The 15,524-nt window shown below is 38.4% G+C and overlaps 1 protein-coding gene and 1 long non-coding RNA gene across 3 annotated transcripts; one reads left to right on the top strand and one right to left on the bottom strand.

Annotated features, from left to right (window-relative positions):
• The first annotated feature begins 1,535 nt into the window (after positions 1 to 1,535).
• LOC103718647 (DEAD-box ATP-dependent RNA helicase 20) lies at positions 1,536 to 14,946 on the top strand. Of its 2 annotated transcripts, XM_008807564.3 has the most exons (10): positions 1,536 to 1,866; positions 1,976 to 2,226; positions 3,829 to 4,008; positions 4,104 to 4,265; positions 4,625 to 4,779; positions 13,192 to 13,284; positions 13,381 to 13,466; positions 13,548 to 13,774; positions 13,865 to 14,098; positions 14,486 to 14,946. In XM_008807564.3, the coding sequence occupies exons 1-10, from the start codon at positions 1,817 to 1,819 to the stop codon at positions 14,542 to 14,544; spliced, it is 1,497 nt and encodes a 498-aa protein (XP_008805786.1). In that variant the 5' UTR covers positions 1,536 to 1,816; the 3' UTR covers positions 14,545 to 14,946. The 2 variants fall into 2 exon arrangements, with proteins under 2 accessions (XP_008805786.1, XP_008805785.1); XM_008807563.3 differs by having other exon boundaries at positions 13,192 to 13,466.
• On the bottom strand, positions 4,904 to 13,184 carry LOC113463494. Its single transcript, XR_003387814.2, has 2 exons — positions 11,163 to 13,184; positions 4,904 to 10,963 (listed from the first exon to the last, which is right to left on the bottom strand). It is a non-coding gene; the product is annotated as an uncharacterized LOC113463494 (long non-coding RNA).
• Positions 14,947 to 15,524: the final 578 nt, after the last annotated feature.

Below are 15,524 nucleotides of genomic sequence, written 5' to 3'. Positions count from 1 at the left end.
AATTGTTTATTCAGACATTATCCAAATAATAGATGGGGATAAAAATATCCTCGCCGCACTTTGAAACTAGACTTTAGGATTTTTTATGGATATTTTTAGGCTTAGATATCTTTTTTTTTAGATGTATTTCTAGGACTAGATATCAAATAGCATAACACATGTAGGCCCAGAAATAAGGAAGAGAGCTTTATTTGTAACCAACTCAACTCTCCAATAAGAAAGTTTTTTTTTTTTCCCACTATCTTCTTTGCCAAGTTTTAATCATAAGGAACTTCTTTTGCCAAGTTCTTTCTAAATGGGATATATTGCTGCCAAAGGATCTGGCGCAAGTCTCACGAAAGGCTTCATATAAGATGGAAAAGCTTACTCGCAGCCACAGGCCTTGACAAGGCATAATTCGTAAGTCCGTGAAAATAGACTCAAATTAGGTGCAGCCAAGAAAATAGTTTGAAAATAATTTAATTTTTCTTTCCTGATGCAAAATAAAAAAAATTACTCATCTCACAACTGCATATTTGAGTTATGATGAGAGATGGTACTTTTTTTTTTTCAGACCAAGTATATTTTCAAAGAGGCAAATAGAGCCGCGAATTAAATGACTTTATATGTGGCCAGCCACTTTTGAGATATCTTCTCGGGAATGGTGGTGGATCGCGCTGTGCTACATGTAGGGGAGATCACCGTGGCCACTGCTTGGTTCACTTCTGAGATGGCCAGGAACATCTCGGGTACTCTTTTCGCTGTTATAACACCTAGGTTCGCCCTTATTTCATGGGTACCCCCATCCTTTGGTCATCTCAAGGTGAATTTTGATGGTAGTCGGTCGATGGATGGTGTCTCTGAAAGTGTGGGATTTGTGATTAGAGATTGTGGGGGCAGACTCATAGCCGCTGGTGGTCGTTGACGCATACCAGGGCTTACCGTTGTTGGAGCAGAGCTGCGGGCTGCTTGGGAGGACTTATCCTATGCGAGGAGGATTCTCGGCGCCGCTTAAGTGCATCTCGAGGGGGACTCTTCAGTGGTGATCGATTGGATCTAGGGGGTAGATAGGTACGGTGACGGTCATCCACTCATTCTTGAGACCAGGAGACTGGCTCAGGAGATGGGTGATTTTCATGCTACACATGTGTATTGGGAGGCGAACAGAGCAGCAGACTGGGTCGCCTCCTACGTCGCCTGGCATTTCGGAGAGCTTCTTTGGACATCAGTAGCTGATTGTCCCATTTCATTGTTTTCTTTACTTTCTTTTGATATGGCTGGATGTAGAAGGAGGAGGAGGAGGAGGAGGAGGAGGAAAGAAAGAAAGTAAGAGAAGTTGCCTAAAGCATTTAAAAATTTGTTGTTTATAATTTTATTAGATGTATCAATATTAGGATGGTATAAAATATCTGTTAAAAAAAAAAACAAAAAAAAAAGCGCACGGGAGGCCGTTATGCAGCGCCGCGGGTCGCCGACGATAAAGCGAGTCCGAATCCATCCATCCAGCCGGACCAGCCCCATTCCGCAAAATATATCGAACTTTTATATATATATTTGGTAAAAGGCAAAGATATGCAACGATCTTAAACGAGGCGGACGGACCCGGCCCTCGCTAAACCCTCATCCTTCGTTTCCCCTCGCCTTCCATTCCCCCGAATCCCAGTCCTCCGACCACTTCCGATCCCTTGTTTCGGTTCGGTCATCGTCGAATCCATTCGCTTCTCTTCTCTCTTCCAGCCCTTGCCGCGCCTAGCCCGTCTCCTATCTCATTCTAACTGAGCGACAGAGCGCGGAGAGAGAGAGAAAGAAAGAGAGAGAGGAGAAGAAACGGGACGACATGAGCCGCTACGACAGCCGTGCCAGCGACCCCGGATCCTATCGGCGAAGGTAATCCCTAAACCCTAACCCTAATCCATCAATAACAGGGGGAAGAAGCAGAATAAGGGGTTTCGATGGGTTTTTTCATCCTAGCCATGCCTTTCCTGTTTCATTACAGTGATGCGGGATTCGGGGGCGGTTCTCAGAGCTACGGCAGGGGCTACGAGTCCTCGAGCAAAAGAGAAGCGGTGGTTACCGCCGACCTGGACGGGCTGACCCCCTTCGAGAAGAATTTCTACGTGGAGTCCCCTTCCGTGGTGGCCATGACCGAGGCCGAGGTGGAGGCCTACCGCCGCAAGAGGGAGATCACGATCGAGGGTCGCGACGTGCCCAAGCCCATCAGAGAGTTCCGGGATGCCGGATTTCCGGGTAATCTTCCTTTGCTCATCTTTCGTGGAAAATAATCTTGTTCTTGCTCTGCAATTCTTTAAGTTGGGTGGGAGGTACTTTCTTCTTCCACGGAATTCTCGGTATGTGCGGGTCCTGAAAGATGGAATCTTGAACAAGAATAAGTCTTGGGCAGGTCATGTAATGGTTGGTGGGGCGAGTGAGTCAGATCTCTTTTGTCTCTTCATACATGCATATTCAAACATGTGTCGTTTCTCTAATGCATGTTTTCATGAGAATACCTGCTGAAGGGGAGAGAGTTTGAACATTTTTATTTTTATTTGGCTTTTAATGATCAAATTAGTCAAGGTGCATACAGTATGTATTAGTTTTTTTAACTTGATGGGTCTGTATTCGTGATACTTCAGGGTGATTAAAGAATTGATGCATGCCTCGCCAAGAATATCAACATACCTCGCTGATATATCAGATATGATTATTAAGCAATACAGTATAATCAGTAAAGCTCAGACTGCCCTTTTTAGATGCCAACTTAGTCTTTCTATTTAAATTTATCCCGATCATCCGAAAAATGTCATATAAAATAAACCATGGGAAAAGAAGAGGATAAGGTGGCATCTATTAGGAACCAGGGCCAAGAAATATTGCACGGCGCCCCAATTTATGCAAACTAAGATGACGTGGATATATAGCTAAAACTACTATTTGACTGATGCTTAGTCTTAATGCATTCATAAAAAAATTTTAAAGCATTTTATTCTTGATTTTTGAATGCACACATGTTCTGGTTCTGTTAAACAATTTAAATTCTCACTTGAGATTCCACCTTATGTATTGTACAATATCAGGGTTTGGTTGTAATAAAACCATGAGAAGAGAACCTCCCCAGGCCTCAACCCGTAGCACTTAATAAGTCAGAGCAGAGTAGGGTTTGGCTATTGTAATAAACTAATCAAGTAAGAACCTATCCCAGTTGTGTTCACTTATCATCAGAGCATGTGAATTGAGACCTTAAGGGGGATGCCAAGGAGACGCTCGCACGAAGTCTATGTGGAGAACTTATTCCTTGGAAAACGAAAACAAGCCAGTGGCTTGTGTACATTATCTTATTTCTTTCTTTCTCATTTGATTCTTTTTCTCTCATGTTTAATTAGACCATTTATGTTTTATAGAATTCATGTGCCTTGACATACATATGATAAATATATACATATTACATAGAAAGTTACATATGACTATATAACTATATTTTCCTCATGTTCACTAGAAGGCTTGGTATACAGGGTTCGCAAATTGATGTAACCTCATGCTCACATCGAGGATATATATGTTCTTTAGTTCATGAGCATGTTAGAATTCATCTATTTATCACGCCTCCTTGATTTTGTCAAGGACTGCACTCTGCTTTCCCGCATCATTGGACAGAATGGTAATCCCTGGACAGAGAAGGGAGAAGTTATTATTTTCTTTTTTTCTGACAGACCTATTATTATTTTCTTATATTATCTTTCTTTTTTATGTTTCTGCAAAATAGCTGCTCAAAGAACAGTTCTTTGTGATTTTATATATGCCTTATGTCTTGTTCAGATGATAACCTATTTTTGTATGCTGTCAATTCTTCAGATTATATTCTGCAAGAGATTAGTAAAGCTGGCTTTGTCGAGCCTACTCCTATTCAATCACAGGGCTGGCCAATGGCTTTAAAGGGTCGTGATCTTGTTGGCATTGCTGAAACAGGATCAGGAAAGACACTTGCGTATCTGTTACCTGCGGTTGTTCATGTTAATGCTCAGCCAATTTTAGGTGGAATTATTGATCCATTTCCTGTTGATTGTCATTTAAATACACTTGGTGCATGTACAAACATCTAATTTTTCTGCTACAACAATTTTTTTAAGCTCCTGGTGATGGCCCAATTGTTTTGGTATTGGCTCCTACTCGTGAACTTGCTGTCCAGATACAACAAGAAGCAACTAAATTTGGGGCATCATCAAGGATAAAGAGCACCTGTATATATGGTGGGGTTCCAAAGGGTCCTCAGGTTCGAGATCTTCAGAAAGGTACATGATAATCATTTGATTGTTTATGTCTTGGAGTTCTGTATGACTATGCTTTTTATATATATGAAAAAACAATATTAGTGTTGGGGAACTGGTTGAGGTGGTATAATCAAGTTCAGTAAAGACTGAGAAGTCTGTTGTAAGAAGGTCGACTTAAATTTGTGTAGGGGGTTATGGAAATAAACAGATATACTGTGTATTGGCAGTGGTAGCCATTGACAAGAATGAAGAAAAATTATAAAACTGACTCTAGTAGATGAGATTCAACTTGCCAATTAAAAATGTTGTTGTGGTTATGTTATCTTGAAAAATGGAAAGCCATGATATCAATGCTTCTGTTTTTTCTAACACTTTATCAGGAGTTGAAATTGTTATTGCTACTCCGGGACGATTGATTGATATGTTAGAATCACATTATACAAACCTCAGAAGGGTAACCTATCTTGTTTTGGATGAGGCAGACCGTATGCTAGACATGGGTTTTGAACCTCAAATCAGGAAAATTGTTTCCCAGGTATGCTGACCATTCTTTCAACCATGAAAGTCTTTTGGCTTTTGGCACATATTACTATTACCTTCCATAATCCATATTAGACTTGTAGATTGAACAGGATAGTTGGCTCTCTTTTTCACATATCTTCTCTAGTTACAATGTATATCAATAGCATTTAACTGAGAATAACCAGATAAAATGGCATTTTAATAAAGGAATGGCCTTGTAAGTCTATAATCTGATACTTTACTTTTTTATTTTTTACTAATAAGAGGAACGAGCAGTGTGTCTTTTGTTGTGTGGCACACAGTTGTAGCTAATTGGCTTTGCTGAGATGTCAAAAAAATGTATCTGATGCACAGAAGACAATTTGCAAATTATGATATAAACAATTGCTTACTCTTCTTTTGTTTTATTAAGGGAATGGTTGGGGTTCTTGGTATCGGACCTCGTACCGATACCATCTTGGTGCAATGTTGGTATTGCCTGGCATGGGGTCGGTTTGGTATGGCCCATGTCTTGTGTCCTGGTTTGGTATTGATATGATATGCCTGGTATGCACTAGTAGAGACCGACCTTTTCACTCTATTTTATTATATACGCTTAGTGAAAAGTATGGTATGACATCCCATGGTTGGGATTAAGCTGACTTCAACAAGAATAACTTTAAACAAGAATCATATTCAATCAAGGCTTCAAATCTGCCGTGTGTCTTCAAGACATTTACATATTGGTGCTATACGAGGGTACCTCCCCTGTGTCTACTCATGGTTTGCTGATTCGGATGACACCCCTATGTTGATATAGGTCAATATTGGTGTAGATACAGGGTTGATATGTAAGAATATGGTCGAGATTTGAAACCTTTTATTCGAGCACTGCACATTATTTGTCCTTGCATATTCTACTTTCTGTGAGATTAATATTGTTTTAGTAAAGAAATTTGTTAGTATTATGACAACTTCGTGTCTTTTTTTAGTTTTTGATGTTGCTCTATCTTCTTTTTTCTTGTTTGTATGAGTGTGCCTATATGCATGTGGCTGTTTGATGGTTCTAAGTCCCTGGATGCATGCATGTAAATGCACACACAGGCTTGAACATGTGCTTGTGTCTGATGATATGCTCCATTATCGCAAAGTGGGATGGGGATGCATTATATGCATATACATTCAAGTTTGCAAGTATAGCATTTTTTTCCCCATGAGGGCGTGCACATGCATGTGCATGTCTTTGCATGAATGGATGCCATATATGGTGTTAAATCAATTAGTGCAAGGTGAGGACTTAGATGCATGATTTACACTTAGATTTAGATTTTACTGTATATATTTTAACTTGTGACACTTTGCGATGACTTCATATGTGAAATACATTTCTGTTACATGCGAAGATTCTTCCAGTTGCTAAACATAAGATAGATTAAGTGAATGCAGTCATTCTAGAATTATATTTAGTTATATGAGATAAAAACAACATTATTTTGGACATGTGAGGGAAACATGCTTGTGTGGAACATGATACACTAGATGCACATGTGTTTTTTTTTTTTTTAAATTTTAAAATATTTTATTCATATAGCTTTTGATGGTTGGATTAGTAATGATGTTAGTTATAGAGCAAATTAGCTGCAGTTGCTAAATCCTATAAAATTCTTTAGTGGTCACTTGCTTACTCTTCCATGACTGGTATTGCTAATTTTTGTTGGTTTGAGTGAGTCATATGAAGAACTAGCATGAAACCTTGCACTTCATGCATGCAACAATATTCCTTTTTCTGACATAATGTAATTTTAGCAGTTCTTTTGTAAAACGTGTGACTATACTGTATTGATTTCTTGTTTTCATATTTGAATACTGTCCAATGGGTTTATGCATTAACAAACATTAGTTTATTGGTTCCTTAGTTCTTATGAATTAATGCCAATTCCATCAGTCATAACAAATACAAAGGAGTTCCGTAATATAAGCTTTCCTGATAAACAAAGTCTTAAGTGATTTTCTTGAAAAGTTGATTTAGCTTAAAGAAAGGTTATTTTAGATCTGGGAAAGGATTCTCCAGAAGCACAGTGCACAAGTGCAGTGTGCTAGGTCAGATCTTTATAAAATACAAGTTCCTTTAGATTTTTCTTTTTTATTTTGACATGGTATTCTCTTTTTTAAATGAATAATCAAACTTTTGATGGAATTTTGCTCATGTGGATTTTACATTCATGTTATGAATCTCCAAGCTTGTCTCAATATTCTATATCCTTAAGTACACCTGGGAATCAACAAGGCTGAGATAGGTGTATGCTGGCCTGAGGTCAGGACTAAGGGCCTCCAAGTTGGCTTTAACTGGTCCTGTTGTTAAATTCCAGGTATAGTAGTGGTTTCACTTGACTCAAACAACCCTTTAGTATAGATTGGTCCTCCCGATGTGTTGTGTTGGAGAGTTATGACAACAATGGTTGGATGATGTGGAGGATGGATGGGATAGCAATTAAGTCCTGGTGGATGATGAGAGGAGGTGGGCTTGATATGTAAATGGTGAGGTGATGGTCATACCATGGTGTCATGTGTGTAGATGGGGGGAGGTGGGCAAAGGAAGGGTGTAGAAGTGGAGTGGGGTGGATTTTTGGTAAGAGTGGGAGAAGGTTGAGATATATATCACGTCGACGAGTAGATGACATTATAATGATTATATGTATGCAACGCTTTATATATAAATTGAACTTTGGATTAGGTTGAGCTAGTACAATGTCTAGTTAGCTTGCATCCTATGTTACCGATGAGCCAGAAACCATACTCAAGCTTGCTCGAATATCAAGCGGGGTGGATTGGGGGGCTGAATTTTCCAGGTATACTTACCAATAGTGCAGTTTAGCATCCCATGTAGTGCAACAATTAATTTTTTTCAAAAAGGGCTTTCCTGTGCATACGACTACTTCTATTGCATGGTTTAGGGAGGGTCAGATATATGCAACCTTATCCTGCAATTTTGCGGTTGCCTATGTATACGACCTCCTATTGTACATGTTGCAATAGTAATTGTTGACATCGATGCTATAAATGGAACAAACATTAGAAAAAAACACGTGCAAAGGGACAATTAGAGAGGTTGATAGAGAGCATCATTGAATTCAACTTTGAGAATAGTTATGCTTGTGGAATGAGAGGAAGGTCCTGGAGGAGGTGGAGGCTAGGAGAGTTTGCTGAAAGTCTTGCATGTTTCCATGTTTGGAGGGCCAGTAATTTTGCGCTGAACCAACATGGCGGACATCCTATAAGAATTATGGGAATGGGATTTTTTCGTTGAAATTTTACTGACCTTGCAACACCATTTTGCTTGGTAATATTACAAATAAGTAGATGAGCGCATTGACATATCAACAAAGAAACAAAATTGATCCTCCTGCCTCGCATTGACAGCAAGAATGGATCTGAGGAGCAGGGCAAGATGTGTGGATGGTTTGACGTACTTTGTCATAGAACTTTAGAGAAAGAGAAAATAAATAGAAATACCTGGCCCACAGCAAAATAAAGAATAGAGCGATAGGAAACCAAAAATGTGTACCTCTATCATGCATAGTCAGTATCTATCTTCATATCTGGCACACCCACTATGATGGATGTTAGATCAGATGGCTATACCTTGGCACCTCATTTGATGTATCCTGAACCTGTTCTATGGTAGTGCAACATGTATTAGCACTGCATATTCGATCTTTGGGCCCTATTTGATGATAAACCTGAATAAAGTTCACCTTTTCAGCTCCAGTATGGTTTATTCAGCCAAACAACTTTGTACAGACTGAGATAGAACTTCATTACTGAGCGGTGCTTTTGGGATTTCAGTGACACCTGTTTGGTACTTATTCAGCTTTAACTGGGTTAGCAATATTTGGAGGAAGGGGTTGAATAGTTTTACTGGGTTAACAAGGAATAAATGCTTTTTGGAGTAAAGTTTTTCAGATATTTGGCTTAAGTGTTTTAGGAACCAAGCAGGGCCTAAGAACATCATGGATGAGCAGTTGTAGAATTGATGATCAGTTGATGTTACTTGCAAGGCTATGTGACATGCATGCAAAAGGGATAAGGTTTTAAAAGAACTTTTTCATGACTATGAATACCTTTATTTCATAAATAAATTAGTAAAAATGGATGCATGACTAATAAATTGTCGCTTCGTTAATTTATGGAGACTTCTTGCATCTGTTTCTTGCAAAGTCTGTCTTGCTTGTGTGCTTAGTGTTAAGGAAATATGGTGTTGTCCAGGTTCTTATAAAAATTGATATTTGTGCTGAGGATCTAATTAAATTAGCAAACATGTCATTCATGACAAAAGTAACAGAACACACTTTTACCTTTTCTATGATTGTGATCCCCCCCAAAAAAATCAAAAAAATAGATCAGAACGAATGCTTGTTTACTTAATGGTGCTTAGTACAAACTACTATGAAGAATAGGCAACCTTCGCAAAAATTTATTACTAAATTCAGACTAAGGTTTCAAGTCCTAACCCATGACAGTTGGCAAATATCATTCCTGTCCAATGTGGGCATGCAGCATAGGTGAGCATGAAGCCTCTTTTTTCGGTAAAAAAAATCCAATTATTTTTTTTTGAAAATAAAATTATAGAAGAGTAGTGAGCCCTTTTTATTTTTTTTTGTTTTCAAATTGATATGGCCTGGCAGGTATTCCAACATGTGTTGTGCTGCCTGGTGGCCGACACCAGCACTTTTGTCCTTAAGTCAAACTATTAATCTTGGACATTAGAGAGTCCAAAGGGTGTTGTTGTCAATGGAACTTGCATTCAATGGAACTTATTGCAGGCAACCAACAGTCATGTTCAATTTACTTGCTAACATGAAATACTGATGGTTCTATCATGCGAAATTCTGTTAATTGTAGAAGAAACTACATACGAGGTTTTTCTCATTTCCTTTAATCTTATTGCTCATGACTTCAGAAGCTTTATGCTAGATTTGAAAATGTTGACAGATACAGATGCCAAGTATCTAAAGTTCATGGATGTCTTAATGAATTTCATGCTTGATTGAAAAAAAAATGATAAGGCATTAAGGCTACCCATCTTGGTTCCATTTAAAGGACATTTTTACATGCATTTATAGTGTTTTGACATTGACCTTTTAAATTCAGGAGTGCTTCTTTGGCCCTTTGATATGTATGAGAAGGCTCTCTGGTTTTAGTATAGAGTGTTTCTAGAAATTGTGGGGTGCGGATAGGAGTAGGAGCGAAGCCAGAGATCTGGGAAAACTTTGGATTTGGTCTTACATATGGTAGGAGGGCTTATCTATCATTATGGGGCTGAAATTATTTTTGAATCTGTTCTATATCTTAATTGAGGTTTGGTTAAATTTAAAGAACTCTTTTTTTTATAAGAAGAATGTAACAAGAAGAGGGATAAAGTAGGTGTTTCATATGACTAAAATTAATAAAGGAAGAGAAAGAAAAGGAGATTCCTGCTTTAATCACTTTGATGCTATTGTTGCAATGAGTTGAAGTAGATGCTGAAAGTTGCTATTACCATGGAGGGATTCATTAACAAGGAACATGGTTGAAAATTTACCATGGACAAGAAAAAAAGGAAAATTGGGCCTCCATAAGAATCGGTAGTTTTTTGAGAAGAGAAGGTAAGGAGAAAGTGAAAGGAAGAGAGGGATAAGGAGAACATATTTAAAATTAATCTTAGGAAAAATAAAGCAATAATCAATATCTGAGTTACAAATTGGACCTCCTAAGCATGAAATATTATGAGGCCAATAGCGTGGGAGGGTGTGCAAGACATGAATATGAATGTGCATGCATACAAACTAAGGCAGATTAAACATAATATTTATTAAGTTGATTTAATAACATTAATACTGAATGGAATAACATATCTATGGCATTCAAGTGTTCAAGTTACCATGTGGTCTAATTTTTCCAGATAAAGATATACTGTTCAGATCCTTACTGAAAATGACAAATCAACAAGTTAATTATGTTATATTTCGCTTAGGGTTGTCTATGATATGTCTGGGCCCAACATGTTACTGTTGCAATCTAGCCGGGAAAAAAGGTAAGTTATGGTAATTTGCAATTCTGATCTATTAGAAAATTTGAGTCCTAGACCTTTGGTTCCTGAAATACTTTTGCTTCAAGAGTATGAGATTGTATTTTATATGTGGCTAAATCCAGGGACCTGTCCCTTGTAGGTCTATAACCTAGAAAATGCTTTTGGAGCGGGTGACACTGTTGCAATCTAGCCGGGAAAAAAGATAAGTTATGGTAATTTGCAATTCTGATCTATTAGAAAATTTGAGTCCTAGACCTTTGGTTCCTGAAATACTTTTGCTTCAAGAGTATGAGATTGTATTTTATATGTGGCTAAATCCAGGGACCTGTCCCTTGTAGGTCTATAACCTAGAAAATGCTTTGTAAGAGGAAATTCGGAAACCAATTTATTTTTAACCTTTTTATTTAGGGAATGACACTGGCTATAGCCGTTAGCTTACCCTGTTGGTCATACTGTTCAAGCACATCCAACTGAAGAGCAGCCCTTGAGGTTCCATGGACCTGGAAAGAGTCTAGATGAAGAGGGAAGAATGCCAGTTATGATACGAACAATTTCTTTTGCATTTACAGCTCAAATGATAAGCCAACAGGCCAGATGAAACCCCGTTGGCAAAATATCAAATCTGCCATGATGAGGAAAATGAAAAATAAGGGGAAGAAATAGAGAAAGTTCAGGTGAAGAAGAATTTAGCAGATCTGGGCAATTGTGATGGCGACATTAGTGAAGATGGCAAGCCTATTAGCTTTTGCCTCTTGTCCCTATTTTAGTGTTTTTTAAAAATTTTTCTCAAGGTTGTTTTATATTTGATGAATCTATATAAGAGTTAGCTGCCGACAGAAGGTCCATACAGTTGCATATTTTTGAATCTTAAGTTAATGTTCTATTATTTGGAAGCAACATACTCAAAGTCAAAGCGCTTGCCGAATTACATCTTGATTGTCTAAAGCCATATCATGCTTGTTTTCCTGAAATATGGCTCGGCTCATGTGATATACATGACTGATTCAAACATATGAGTACTTGAGGGATGGCTATTAGTTTATCAACTGACTGTATATTTGAGATTATATTGTTGTCGTGATTCTTCTTTTTTCCCCTTTTTATTTGAGTTGATAACAGTCTTTTGATCGACGTCGTTCTCTTGCTCCCTCTATGTAAAATATTATCTACAAGAGGAGAATTAAGATGAGTATATTCTTTGAATAGAGAATTTGTAGAGGTGATCCTTTAGATTATATGTGCTCTAGATACCAGTATCTCTTATTTGTATGGGTACTAAATTTTTATCAAGTCTTATTGCCTTCGTGCAATATGACCGCCTTTATCTTTCAAATTTCTTCAAGAAGAGGACGCTAATTGGTGAGGCACTGTCTTGCAAGTGAATGAGGAGACATACTTATTTTTCGGTTAACTAACTGTTCTTGGAGAGAGCACTTTTGAACTTCAATGCCTGTTGAACTGCATGAAAATTAGATTAGAAGGTGTTTTTGTTTATAATGATGAAATTATATTGTGGTGTTCTAGGGCAGAGGAGGCTTGGCAACAAAATCAAGGCTATAAGAAATTCTTTTTTGTTTTTGTGCTTATGCTTTTTCTTAGATATACTGCCCATTCTGCTTTCATTTTAATCAGGTTTTTTATGCTTTCAAAGCTTGTACCATTTTTCTTTGCCGCTATAAGCCCTTACGCATTTTTTTAGTTGGTTGTGCATGTTTTTTCTCAAGAGATGAGTATCAAGCATCAAATTACACTCTCGTTTTCTGGTTCTTCACCATAACCAGGAATGCTGTTTGCTGGCTATGATTTTAGAGAAAATTTATAGCATTCAAATATATATAAAAATTCCTACACTGTATCAGAACATCAGTGAAACTTTGTGCTGGAGAATTTGCTATCAGTTTCATCATCCAGCCAGCAAGCCATAAGCTCTTGAGATGCAAAATCTTATTGTTTACATTATATTTACATGTTGTTGTGAAAATATCTGATTCTTTGAATTGTTCTTTTTTCCATGGAGTCTTGTGGATAACTAGATTGCATTTTTATTTCCATTTTAATGGAATTAAGTTAGGGAATTGGTCTTTTTCTTCCCTCGAGAGGGGGGAGACCAACCTATACTATAATAACCCAAGTTCAGATTTTTGGGAATGCACCACGCAAGAATCAAGCCTAAAATCTCTAGTTACTAAGTGAGGATAGTGACCAATGGGGCAATCCCCAACTCATAGGAAATAGGGAATTTTTTCAGCAGTAAATGATGTATAAAGTGAAATTAGTCAGTTCATTGATTCTGTTTGGCTTTTCTTGTTCTGCAGTTGTTTGGAATATAAATATCACTTTGGATCCCTAATGTTTTAGTTCATTTCCTTCCAATAGATTCGTCCAGATCGTCAAACTCTTTATTGGAGTGCCACTTGGCCAAAGGAGGTCGAACAACTTGCAAGGCAGTTCCTATACAACCCATACAAGGTAAATGTTGGGGCCAAACAAGGCGATGCACAGGTGGGTTCGTTGCATTATATCATCTTTACCAGATCTGACAGAATTGGCCCTGACGTGACACAGGTGATTATTGGTTCCATAGACTTGAAAGCTAATCATGCAATTCACCAGCGTGTTGAGATTGTCTCAGAGGGTCAGAAATATAACAAGTAGGAAATCCTATATATTGGTAAGTTTGTTTGGATGATATATAAATCTGCATGCTAATTCACCTCTCCGGTTGCTCTCAGATTGATCAAACTTCTGGAGGATATTATGGATGGCAGTCGGATTCTGATATTCATGGACACAAAGAAGGGCTGTGATCAAATAACGAGGCAACTACGCACAGATGGCTGGCCTGCCCTGTCGATCCATGGTGACAAAAGCCAAGCTGAAAGGGACTGGGTCCTCTCTGAGTTTAAATCAGGGAAGAGTCCTATAATGACTGCTACTGATGTCGCTGCTCGTGGTTTGGGTATGTGAACATGAACGAAATATTCTTGTGAAAGCTCTGAATGCAAGGAGTTTTGCTTCTTAACTATACTGTTTTGTATGTTGGTGACAGATGTGAAGGATGTCAAATATGTGATCAACTACGACTTTCCTGGATCATTGGAGGACTATGTCCACCGCATTGGTCGAACAGGAAGAGCTGGGGCCAAGGGAACGGCATATACCTTTTTTACTGCAGCTAATGCAAGATTTGCTAAGGATCTTATTAATATACTGGAAGAAGCTGGGCAGAAAGTCAGTCCTGAACTGGCTGCAATGGGTCGAGGTGCCCCACCTCCTCCTTCAGGTTAGTGCTTCTTGCACTTTGTTTTCTCTTTACCTTCTCCCAAATTCCACACACTGCTACCAGCCATATCTAATGAACCATAAAGTTGGCTATCAGTCAATGTCTTTACTAGCACTAGTTGCCCAACTTTTCTTATCAATAGGAGCAATATGACTGGCTAAGACCAGAAATAGACTGATCAGTCCATCACTTAAATTGCTGTATGCAATGGCCAGCATGCTGGATCCGTATTTGACAAACTATGAAGGTCTCCTGGCCAGTGGATTCTGGTTTGTTGATTGTGTCATTACCAGTTGAAATTTGATGGGTGAATTTGGAATCCTACGAACCTCATCAGACTAATCAGATGGTTAAGAGACCGTGGTCTAACAACTGAATTGTGAACAGGTCATGGAGGATTTCGTGATCGTGGGAGGGGTTTTGGTGGTGGTCGTCCTTGGAGCTGATACATTCCTAAGTTGTCAATTGATTGAGCAATCATTTAATGGAAGGGCTGATTGTTGCATTCAAATGGTATGTATCTCTTTTTAGCTGACATTGCTATTATTTTGCCATTTTGGCATAGTTGACTCTTAACCAGTGAACTGATGGGGCATGAGGATGGAGCTGATGTTTTCACACATGGAACCCCATTCCGAATTGGGAAATGAAATATGTAGCATGTAACATAAGATGTGGCTGCTTTTTTAAAGATCTTTAGGCAAAGGGTTCACAAGACTGGCCTTTAACATTACGAGGTTAAAGTTTGAAAAATTCGGATATTAAATTGATCAAGTTTTGTTCTGCACTTAGCAATGTACGCTTATTTTACAAAATATAAATGAGAATGTACGAACAATTTTCAACCCTAGCACACTAGAATTTTGTCGATCATTATAAGGCCCGTCATGTGGATGCATCAGCACTTGAGATGCACCCATGCACGTCCCACGAAGGTTACGACTGGTAGGTAGGTCCTATGCTATACCATTAGTTGGTTTTGTTTACTGTGCAGTTTTCAGAGAACTTGGATCTTCTGCCTTGAGCCCCCTTTTGTCTCCACGAACCATGGTAATGCCATAGTTTAGGCACACATGATAATCTCTCGTTGTTCGGGTAAATCCTATGTCTGCCTTCATTTTTAAATTTCTAGGCAAGCTGAATTCGAGGTTGCATTAGAATGTTGGTTCTTTTCTACAATGCGGGTCCTCCCACTTTTTCCCATATTCCATACATCATTTCTTAGTTGCTGTCTAGCATTTTCGGTGATCATACCAGGTGCATTTATTGAAGAGGGGGGCTTCATGATTCATTACAAGTATGGTGGTTGCCATTGAGGCACTTTTTCCCATATTCCATACATCATTTCTTAGTTGCTGTCTAGCATTTTCGGTGATCATACCGGGTGCATTTATTGAGATGATTCATTACAAGTATGGTGGTTGCC

The sequence above is a fragment of the Phoenix dactylifera genome, chromosome 8 (genome assembly GCF_009389715.1).
Source record: "Phoenix dactylifera cultivar Barhee BC4 chromosome 8, palm_55x_up_171113_PBpolish2nd_filt_p, whole genome shotgun sequence".
Lineage (NCBI taxonomy): Eukaryota > Viridiplantae > Streptophyta > Magnoliopsida > Arecales > Arecaceae > Phoenix > Phoenix dactylifera.
This window is presented reverse-complemented; position numbering and strand designations above follow the sequence as displayed.

Coding starts and splice junctions, on each gene's coding strand:
- LOC103718647 (XM_008807563.3), top strand. CDS start 1,817: ATGAGCCGCTACGACAGCCGTGCCAGCGACCCCGGATCCTATCGGCGA. Junction 4,780..13,191: donor TCAGGAAAATTGTTTCCCAG/GTATGCTGACCA, acceptor TCCTTCCAATAG/ATTCGTCCAGATCGTCAAAC. Junction 14,099..14,485: donor TGCCCCACCTCCTCCTTCAG/GTTAGTGCTTCT, acceptor AATTGTGAACAG/GTCATGGAGGATTTCGTGAT.